This window comes from Aedes albopictus, unplaced genomic scaffold (assembly GCF_035046485.1).
Source record: "Aedes albopictus strain Foshan unplaced genomic scaffold, AalbF5 HiC_scaffold_450, whole genome shotgun sequence".
NCBI classification, from domain to species: domain Eukaryota; kingdom Metazoa; phylum Arthropoda; class Insecta; order Diptera; family Culicidae; genus Aedes; species Aedes albopictus.
The window spans coordinates 13,613-24,965 of record NW_026917255.1 but is presented as its reverse complement, the minus strand read 5'-3'; the positions used below and the strand labels follow the sequence as shown (position 1 = coordinate 24,965).

Here is an 11,353-nt window from a genome sequence, read left to right as displayed (position 1 = left end):
CGTGTTGTATATTCAACATCGTTCAAATCCAACTAGATTCCAATAAGAATGACAGCATTTTAGTACAATTTTGAATCCTTTGAGTCTAGCTTTGAGGTGAATAAAAGCAAACAATTTCCCCACACAAATGCCGGTTCTTTGGCAGTGGTTGAGTAAATATGACTGTCAGATTCAGGTATCAACTCACGCATTAATGAACGTCACAAACATCGGCCATCAGACAAACGTCGTAAAAGTTTTGTTCTAACTGAGTGGTTTGATGTCTAGTTCGTCTGGCGATCATTAGAAATCCTCGACGAGTTGATTCATCAAGTGCATCAAAACAATAAAGAATTGTTTTTATTTTGACCTTGGGCTTGGGCCTTATCGTGTAGAAAGTTATTACTCATCAACGAATCCCACAGGATCATCGTTCTCGCCCGATTGATTGCAATCCATCACAATGCGTCGCGTCAGAATGATTGCGAATTGATCATCGCACTGTGTCGCAGCTGAGTCGTTTTGTTTACGAAATTGTGTATGGTATTGCAGTTTTAAGCAATATCATTCCGTTAGTGCGTTCCTAGTGCGTTGGGTTGTGTTGTGTTGCGTTAGTTAGCAATGTCTAAACTTTATTTGCTTCCAATTGCGGTGTTTCTGCTGTTCAACTTCACCTTCATCGGCACGTAAGTATTGATATTTCTATTGAATGGAATGTAGCTCGCATCCGACGCCGCGATGAATCATTCGATGTTGTATGGTTTCATCGGAGGCTGGAGATAAAGGGCCCGTTCTGAACTTGTTTTAGGTACATTGCGGCAGTTCTTCAGGGCCATGTGGTGCCCACGGTACCGTACATCAGCGATGCAGCCACCTACTCTCCAGAGAGCTGCGTATTTGGACAGCTGATCAGCATTGGGTGTGTTTTGTGTAAGTTCATGATAAAAATTAAATGTATATAGGACGGTAAAGATTGATAAGGAGTTTCATATTTGCAGTGGGAATCACCATCTACGTGCGATACAGGCAGATCCTGGAAATTGGATTGCGTCATGCGGATGTTCAGCGGATGGCTGAACGGATCAATATCCGGTCATTTTGGGTCGGAATGGGATCCTGTCTGGGAGTGAGCATGGTGGGCAACTTTCAGGAGACCAATGTGAGACCGGTGCACTATGCTGGAGCGTTTCTGGCGTTTGGACTGGGAACCGTGTACTATTGGATGCAGGTGAGAAGAGTTCTGGAGTGTGAGTTCGGAAAATGAGGTTTCAAATGCTGAGCTCATGAACAGAAGCTCTAGAGTATTTCTGTGCTTTCCATCTACAATCAATACATAATAAGTGTCCTAGGTCACTTAATAACCCAAATTTCAAAATGGCTCAATCTCAGCAAATACGGATATTTTGGGCACTTTTCTGCTATAACTCAGCCAATTCTGAACCAATTGACACAATTTTTGGAACGCGATGAGATACGTATAGTCAATTGTGTCCAAAATACCGGCCGCTGCCCAAGTGGTTTGCTACCCTAGTGTAATTTAGTGTGTAACTATAATTCAAAACTTACACACTCGAAGTGACATTTCATGTATGCGTTAGAAATTCCAAAACTCAAAGGAACTGTATATCAGTGTATCAGAAGTATTTAAGATAGTTTCATAAAGGTTTTTATTGCCCCCATTGGCACAACAGTCCCATGTGAATAGGTAACCCGGCAAACATGGGACTGTTATGCGAATAGAGGCAGTTTAGTGGCGTTCCAAGCCGTTTTGCAGTGTTTTCAGGGGAGCTCCAGGAAGTCTCAAATACGTTCAGGTAGGTATACTTGGTTTTGGGAGTGATTTCACGGTGTTTTAGAGCGCTCCAAAGCGTTCCAGGAAGCTTGCTATGGGTCGTTCCATTCTATTCATGCGTCATGATTCCAGAGAGCTTTCAAGAGATTCTCAAGGGAGAGGGTCTCAGAGCCGTTTTAAAGCGCTTCAGCAGGTTTCAGAGGGTTTTTTGGACTTCACGTGTTCTTAGGTTGTAAGCTCCATTTAGGTTTCACAGTCATTTAAATGTGTTTCTGGTTTCCGAGGGGCTTGACCCCGAAAATTGGACTCCTGCGCAAACGCACTTCGAACCGGCTCGTGAACTGTTCAAGCGTTGAAGTTACGTGAACGAGCTGATGAGTACCTGCCACAAGCTATCGACGGTTGGATTCACTGTGGGTGACACCTGATTGGTGGCGTTATTGCTGATGAGACACCCGTAATATTATGAGCCCATGGTCATGGGCTTGGAGGCTTCTGGAGCCAAATTTACGTCGAATGCTGTCAAAGCGAAGATCTTACAAGATGTCCAGATGGAAAGACATGTAGCGATGACGGGGCTCTCTAAGCTCGCGGGACGGAGCGAACCACGAAGTGAAGCTCGTATCCGGGTAAGTCGAAAAGGCCAGAGAAGAAGCCGAAGGCAGAGAAGGCGAAGGCTGCCAGATGCCCGGAGCGCGTCAAGTCGAAACCGAAAGGGCTGTGCAGCATCTTCGCAACGGGAGACGTTAAAAACGACGCGTGGTATTTTGACTCGGGCGTGCCACATTCACCGGCGAGAAGACTTTGGAGCACTACGTAGGAACAGCCAACAACAACGGTAGTATGAAAACTGTTGCGGGAGGTACTGTTGGCCTGCGTTGTAAAGATGGTTCGCTTAATGTCTGCAACTCCATTGCGCTGCGCTGTTGGACAACCGGCCATGGTCCGCTCATCCGTCGGCTGAGAGGAAAGTCCAACTCTTCCTGATAAGAAGCTGGTACATGTCTGGCCGAAGTAAGTGATGCTGCGCGCCTAATCGAATCGAAAAACTTTTTCAGAACTTGCTCTTCCAGAGCAACTGTTTCAGTCCAGCTCTTCCAAACCACACGCGCGTCCAAAAGAGGCTCATCCGCTAGCCGAAGAGATTGCAAAATTCGTCAGCCGTATTTCTTCACCACCTAGGGCAAGAATACGTCAATGAAGAATTCCGCATGGCTTTGGCGAAAGATGGAATCCGTCATCAGAAGAAATGACCGTATACACCAGAACAAAATGGTACCGCTCAACCACTATGAAGATGAATCGCACCTTGGTGGAGAAAGCTCGATGTCTATTCAATGAAGCGTATTTGAAGAGTTTGAGGCAGAAGCGGTGTCGACGGTAGCGTTCTCTAACTGGATCCATTGGAGGAAAATACCAGAAGAAATGTGGACGGGAAGGAATCCAAACTTAGAGCATTTGAGGATTTTCGGATCGAATGTGATCCATATCCCTAAGGTCAAGCGTAGGAAGTTCGATTCGAAGGCCGTAAAAGGTATATTTGTTGGATACTGTGAAGATACCAAGGGCTACCGTGGGTATGATCTGGATCGGAAGTGTTTCCTGATAAGCAGAGACGTAGTTGTGATCAACGAAGGTGTCGGCGATAGCATTGCCACGGGCGTCTAAGAAACTGCTCAAGCCAATTCATGGAGCTGTTCACAGAAGAAATTGTAATGCCTACAGACTGTCCTGACGAGGTCGTAAACAATTCTGACGATGAAGAAGAAGCCAGCAACAACACTTTAGAGACGTCCAGTGAAGATTTCGAAGATGCTTGCAGTGAAGCGCTTCCACCGCAACTAAGAAGATCAGTTGAAGTAAGTCAACAAGGGTTGAGGCGGTCGGGAGCACACTTGTCCAGGCAAGTATAGTGATTACATTAGTTCCTTTTCGGGTGATGTTCTTGCCTCCCAGCAATCTCTTCCATCGATCGTGAGTGGTGCTATGGAGGGCAACACACAAACCTATAACGAGGTCATGCGGCGACCTGATTGGGACCTGTGGATCCAAGCGATGAAGGAAGAAATCGCTTCGTTGGGCAAGAATCGAACATGGACGTTGGCCGATGTTCCAACCGAAGGACGCAAGGCAGTTCGTAACAAGTGGGTATTCACGATCAAGCGAGGTTTCGATGGAAGCATACAGCGGTACAAGGCATGACTGATGATCAAAGGCTGCTCCCAGAAACCCGGCGTATATTCTCCGATGGTACGACACGCAATGATTCGTTATCTCATGGCGTTGGCGGTGAAGTTTGACCTCCATGAGGTCCAGAAGGACGTGGTAACTGCCATCTTGCAGAGCAGTGGTGTCATCGTGGTTACTCCAAATTACTCACTGAGTAACCAGCTCTTCAGTTAAAAAAAAAAATTTTTTTTTTCAGGATGCAAAATATAATAAAATACCAATTTTTATTATTTTGGGTGCACACTGTTAACGCCCTGACCACATCAGTTTTAGTGAATATGGATTTTTAAACAATTCGACATTCTGGACCGCCCCCTCAGGAAGCGAAATATTATAAAATGCCAATTTTGGTTATTTTGGGTGCACACTGTTAACGCCCTGACCACATCAGTTTTAGTGAATATGGATTTTTGAACAATTCGACATTCTGGACCGCCCCCTCGGGAAGCGAAATATTATAAAATGCCAATTTTGATTATTTTGGGTGCACACTGTTAACGCCCTGACCACATCAGTTTTAGTGAATATGGATTTTTAAACAATTCGACATTCTGGACCGCCCCCTCGGGAAGCGAAATATTATAAAATGCCAATTTTGATTATTTTGGGTGCACACTGTTAAAGCCCTGACCACATCAGTTTTAGTGAATATGGATTTTTAAACAATTCGACATTCTGGACCGCCCCCTCAGGAAGCGAAATATTATAAAATGCCAATTTTGGTTATTTTGGGTGCACACTGTTAACGCCCTGACCACATCAGTTTTAGTGAATATGGATTTTTGAACAATTCGACATTCTGGACCGCCCCCTCGGGAAGCGAAATATCATAAAATGCCAATTTTGGTTATTTTGGGTGCACACTGTTAACGCCCTGACCACATCAGTTTTAGTGAATATGGATTTTTGAACAATTCGACATTCTGGACCGCCCCCTCGGGAAGCGAAATATTATAAAATGCCAATTTTGGTTATTTTGGGTGCACACTGTTAACGCCCTGACCACATCAGTTTTAGTGAATATGGATTTTTAAACAATTCGACATTCTGGACCGCCCCCTCAGGAAGCGAAATATTATAAAATGCCAATTTTGGTTATTTTGGGTGCACACTGTTAACGCCCTGACCACATCAGTTTTAGTGAATATGGATTTTTGAACAATTCGACATTCTGGACCGCCCCCTCGGGAAGCGAAATATTATAAAATGCCAATTTTGGTTATTTTGGGTGCACACTGTTAACGCCCTGACCACATCAGTTTTAGTGAATATGGATTTTTAAACAATTCGACATTCTGGACCGCCCCCTCGGGAAGCGAAATATCATAAAATGCCAATTTTGGTTATTTTGGGTGCACACTGTTAACGCCCTGACCACATCAGTTTTAGTGAATATGGATTTTTGAACAATTCGACATTCTGGACCGCCCCCTCGGGAAGCGAAATATTATAAAATGCCAATTTTGATTATTTTGGGTGCACACTGTTAACGCCCTGACCACATCAGTTTTAGTGAATATGGATTTTTAAACAATTCGACATTCTGGACCGCCCCCTCAGGAAGCGAAATATTATAAAATGCCAATTTTGGTTATTTTGGGTGCACACTGTTAACGCCCTGACCACATCAGTTTTAGTGAATATGGATTTTTGAACAATTCGACATTCTGGACCGCCCCCTCGGGAAGCGAAATATTATAAAATGCCAATTTTGGTTATTTTGGGTGCACACTGTTAACGCCCTGACCACATCAGTTTTAGTGAATATGGATTTTTGAACAATTCGACATTCTGGACCGCCCCCTCGGGAAGCGAAATATTATAAAATGCCAATTTTGGTTATTTTGGGTGCACACTGTTAACGCCCTGACCACATCAGTTTTAGTGAATATGGATTTTTGAACAATTCGACATTCTGGACCGCCCCCTCGGGAAGCGAAATATTATAAAATGCCAATTTTGGTTATTTTGGGTGCACACTGTTAACGCCCTGACCACATCAGTTTTAGTGAATATGGATTTTTGAACAATTCGACATTCTGGACCGCCCCCTCGGGAAGCGAAATATTATAAAATGCCAATTTTGGTTATTTTGGGTGCACACTGTTAACGCCCTGACCACATCAGTTTTAGTGAATATGGATTTTTAAACAATTCGACATTCTGGACCGCCCCCTCAGGAAGCGAAATATTATAAAATGCCAATTTTGGTTATTTTGGGTGCACACTGTTAACGCCCTGACCACATCAGTTTTAGTGAATATGGATTTTTAAACAATTCGACATTCTGGACCGCCCCCTCAGGAAGCGAAATATTATAAAATGCCAATTTTGGTTATTTTGGGTGCACACTGTTAACGCCCTGACCACATCAGTTTTAGTGAATATGGATTTTTGAACAATTCGACATTCTGGACCGCCCCCTCGGGAAGCGAAATATTATAAAATGCCAATTTTGGTTATTTTGGGTGCACACTGTTAACGCCCTGACCACATCAGTTTTAGTGAATATGGATTTTTAAACAATTCGGCATTCTGGACCGCCCCCTCCGCTGCAGAGCGAACTTGGCGATGAGGTATGGTACATGGTTCAACCGGAAGGATTCGATCAGGCGAATGGGAAGGTGTGCAGGCTCCGTAGAGCGCTGTACGGCCTCAAACAGTCTAGCCACGTATGGAACGAGTAACTGGACGCCATGTTACGAGGATTTGGACTGAAACGATCGTTGGTAGACATCTGTTTGTATTGGATCATTGATGGAGACAAGATTCTGTTTGTGACGATTTATGTGGGCGACCCTTGGGACGACCTACCAATTTTCACGAACAATCGCGCTATGAAGATAAAGCTGAAGCAACATCTGATGAAGCACTTCGATTTGAAGGATCTTGAAGAAGCCACGCACTGCCTGGGAATCCAGATCGCCAGAGATCCGTCACCAGAGTAAGAAAAATCTGGTATACACGAAGAACGAATTGCAAGCATACAGCGATGCCGATTGGGGAGGATACCCTGATGATCGAAGATTCACGTCTGACGAAGCGGAATACATGTCGCTCTCGCGGGCAATTCAAGAGGCGATGTGGTGGAGGAAATTGTAATCGGAGTTCACGGAAGCCGAAGCGATGATCATCTACTGCATCGAGTGGGATAATCAGTCCGCAATCAGCGTTGCAAGGAATGTGTCCTACAACCTAGGTCGAAGCACGTGAGCATTCGTTACCATTCTGTTCATGAGTGCCTTGAACAGAACAGCACGAAGCTGGAGTCCATCCCCACGATGGATCAACCTGCGGACCAGATTTGGAAGTAACTTAATAGATTCTCTCTGTCTTCTTGGCGTAACGTCCTCATTGGGACAAAGCCTGCTTCTCAGCTTAGTGTTCTATGAGCACTTCCACAGTTATTAACTGAGAGCTTCCTCTGCCAATGACCATTTTGCATGCGTATATCGTGTGGCAGGCACGAAGATACTCTATGCCCAAGGAAGTCAAGGAAATTTCCTTTACGAAAAGATCCTGGACCGACCGGGAATCGAACCCGTCACCCTCAGCATGGTCATGCTGAATACCCGTGCGTTTACCGCCTCGGCTATATGGCTATAGATTTATAGATAGATAAATCTATAGTCATATAGATATAGCTATAGATTCTATCCAAATGAATTGTACCTAAATCAAGGTTCAAGGGTACAACTAAGTCCCAACTAACATCTTGATCGCCTAGGATAACTTAAATGTCACCTGGAACTCTTCATCGTACCTTTATCACCTCAAAACGCATTATGCCTCTTCGTTATGCCTCCAGAAAACCCCTCGTGGTCAATACGTCAAATTTCCCTTGAATCATTTTCCCCCTTGAATCATTTTGAACCCCTAAACTTCCCATAAGAACCTCGCCCTGTTGATCTCTTCTATATACCCCCTTAAAGCGTCATTGAAAGCTGCATAGTCTGGTTTATCCTTGGTTCCTGAAATTCCCTGCATCCATTCCTTAAATCTTTTCTAAAACCTTTGATCTACTCTTACGGCTTTAGGCAACACCGCCTGAAACCTAATGGTGATCTCCTTGATCTCGATATAAAACTCCCCTGCTCCTCTTTTTCTTTGATTCACTTGAAACCTCCCTTGGCTCCTCATAGTGTTTTCTTTATCTCCCCGAAATAACATTTGCCTTTCTCCAACCTTGGCCAACCTTCAACCACTATTGATAACCGTGTTATAGGAATTCTAGAGCTTATGGGGTTTCGCCTAATTGGGGGTGTGAGCGAATATCTCAGGAGTACAAGATTTACCAATAAGTTTGTGATTTAGTCGCTAGGTGGCGCTAGTCGTCAAGTAAAGTTTAAAACTTCTCTATCTCGGGATCTAGAGCAAATAGAAAAGTGTCGTCTTCGGCAAAGTTCTTCAGGAAGTCAAGAACTATCTAGTGAATTAACAACTAGTTGGTAATTTCGCCACAAGGTGGCGCTAGTTGTCAAGTAAAATTTTAAACTTCTCTAGCTTGCGATCCAGAGCAGATAGAACAGGGTCGTCTTCGGAAAAGTTCTTCAGGAAGTCAAGAACTATCTAGTGAATTGCCAATTTGTTGGTGATTTCGCCACTAGGTGGCGCTAGTTATCAAGTAAAATTTTAAATTTCTCTATCTGGGGATCCAGAGCAGATAGAAAAGTGTTGTCTTCAGCAAAGTTCTTCACGAAATCAAGAGCAATCTGATGATTAAACATTTAGATGGTGATTTCGCCACTAGGTTGCGTTTATTGTCAAGTAAAGCTTCAAACTCCGCTATCTCGGATTACTGAGCAGATAGAAAAGTGTCATCTTCGGCAAAGTTCTTTAGGAAGTCAAGAGCTAGCTGGTGATTCAACATTTAGTTGGTGATTTCGCCGCTAGGTGGTACCAGCTGCCAAGTAAATTTTAAACTTCTCTAGCTTGCGATTCAGAAGAGATAGAAAAGAGTCGTCTTCGACAAAGTTCTTCAGGAAGTCAAAACCTGGTGATTCAACATTTAGTTTGTGATTCGTCACTAGGTGGCGATAGTTGTCAATTAAAATTTCAAACTTCTTTTTCTGAGGATCCAGAGCAGATTTTAAACTCCCCTTTAGCTCCTCTCCTCTCTCTGATCCAATTCAGCCGGCAAAGATGGTTCCCCAGTTAGCCTGGTGGTAAAGGCTATGGATCGCCAATCCTGAGACGGAGGGTTCGATTCCCGTTCCGGTCGGGGAAATTTTCTCGACTCCCTGGGCATAGTGTATCATTTTCTTTGCCCCACAAAATACAAATTCTTGCAATGGCAGGCAAAGAAAGCCCTTCAATTATTAACTATGGAAGTGCTCGAAGAATACTATGTTGAAGAGAGGCCGGCCAAGTTCCAGTGAGAACGTAGAGCCATAAAAAAGAAGATGGACCAGCCACGGGCTGAAAGACAATAAAATAAAACTCAGCCTCATTTAATCCATCTGAGACAATATTGGTATTTCTCATCCTTTATCGTTATTATCAATTGATATAGGCTTGTATGATATCGGATATCGTAGCGATAAATTTGATCCGATAATATCGATAATTGTAGGTACAGCCCTAATTTTTAGTGACTTTTTTGTCCTTTTCAGGCCTACATCTCGTACTACCTTCAACCGTACATCGGATCCATGTTGAAGGCCCACGTGCGCCTGGCGATCGCCGTGCTGTGCACTATCTTCTTCATCATCGTTGCCGTCACCGGCATCATATCACATATCCTGTTCAACGGAACCGATCCGCGTAAGTGGTATCCCTCGGACGGGGGCTGGGAGTACCACGTGGCCAGTTCGATCTCCGAGTGGATCGTCGCAACGGCGTTCTGCTTCTACATTCTGACCTTCACGGACGAATTCCGTGCGATGCAAATCGATCATCCACCGGTGCGTTGAAGAGCTTCATTTGAATGTCTTCCCAATGTAACATCATTGTTTTCCTCATTCATTCACAGCTCCTATTCATCGAGGTGGACGAGTCTCGAAACTACGAACCGGTGATAGAGGACTCCGCTGCGGAAGACTCACCCAGCGCAACGGTCTCGTGATGTGATTCGGCGGCTCCGCTAGTCATCGCCGGCCATCGGCGACCAAAACCCACATCCAACATCCAAAAACCATCCAAATTGAATAGTCGCTTCGGCGTTCGCAAACAACGATCACTCAGTCTTAACGATCTTCACCGGGCGCAATTGGAAGCACCGGTCAAGGTGGAACAGATCTGCGATAGCTTCAACTGCATCATCAACATCAAGAGTTCGTTCAGCAGTCAAATTCTGTCGGAGAGTGGCTTCCTGGAGTTGCACGAAGGTCTCCTCCGGTCGGATTCCGGTCTAGACTGCTGTTCGTCCGAGTTGGAACTCTTCGAGATGGTCCGCGATAAGATGGACCCCCGGAAGATTGCGTCTCTCTCGCTGTCGCTGATGCTGGTCGCCATATTGGAAGCGCTGCATACGTTGACCGTGTATTTTAGTGACAACTTCAAGCATAGTTATCTGTAGGTTTAGGTTGCACTTTCCGCTCCCTAAGGTGATATTATTTTGTATCAATTTTTATGCGTAATAAGGCTTTGATTTTTTTTAGCAAAAGTGTAGAATTAATTATTGAAGGCTAGAATTTGGTTCATGGACTGAATTGTGGAAAGACACTTTACAAAGAGTTTCAGGAAATACATCTAGAGTGTATCAAAAATCGTTCTGGGCTTTTTCATTGCAAATCCGAAAATACGAATTCGACGTTCGCTATCCGGTACAAAGTTCAAATATGTTGTTAACATTTTCTGGCGCAATGTAAATCAGCAGGCACAAGCCTTCATCACCCTGTCGTAGTTTTCATCGAGATTCATACGTGCTGGAGTGTATGTCTGACATCTTCACGCAGCTTTGCACGCCACACATATTACCATCCTTGTGTAATTCCTGGGAAGCCGTCCTCGTCCATAATTTGCTACAGCTCTGTGCACGGCGTTTCTAAAACATTGGACGAAGCATGGTTATTGGTTAATCAGGGCCATCAACAAGAAGCTCTCTTCTGTGGAGATGGCTGCACAGCAGCTTGATTTCATCATTGACTTGGCGTCCGTGAAGTCTAATATAAGAGCAAGGATCTCGAGCAAGTAAGTCAATGATTGTGGCCAGTCAGGGCCACCAGAAACTCGTGGTAACTGCGGAAGCGGTAGAACCCGCCTTCGCTTTCGTCGGTAGCCCCAATAGTGTGGCGGAAGCTATTACTTATGATAAACAATCTCAGAAGCGTGTGAGAAGCGTGTGTCAGCTGCTGTCAGGTGATACCAGGCCGCGCCCGCAAGGCTAGGCGGCTGTTGACTCCAAAGGTAGAT

At 44.5% G+C, this 11,353-nt stretch overlaps 1 protein-coding gene across 1 annotated transcript; it reads left to right on the top strand.

Annotated features, from left to right (window-relative positions):
- Positions 1-317: 317 nt before the first annotated feature.
- Positions 318-10,707, top strand: LOC109397641 (DNA damage-regulated autophagy modulator protein 1; the record flags this gene model as incomplete). The annotated part of the gene is given in 5 exon segments (XM_019669931.3): positions 318-665; positions 788-909; positions 978-1,207; positions 9,613-9,903; positions 9,972-10,707. Coding segments are annotated over 5 exon segments (801 nt in total). The 3' UTR covers positions 10,065-10,707.
- Between the last annotated feature and the right edge of the window lie 646 nt (positions 10,708-11,353).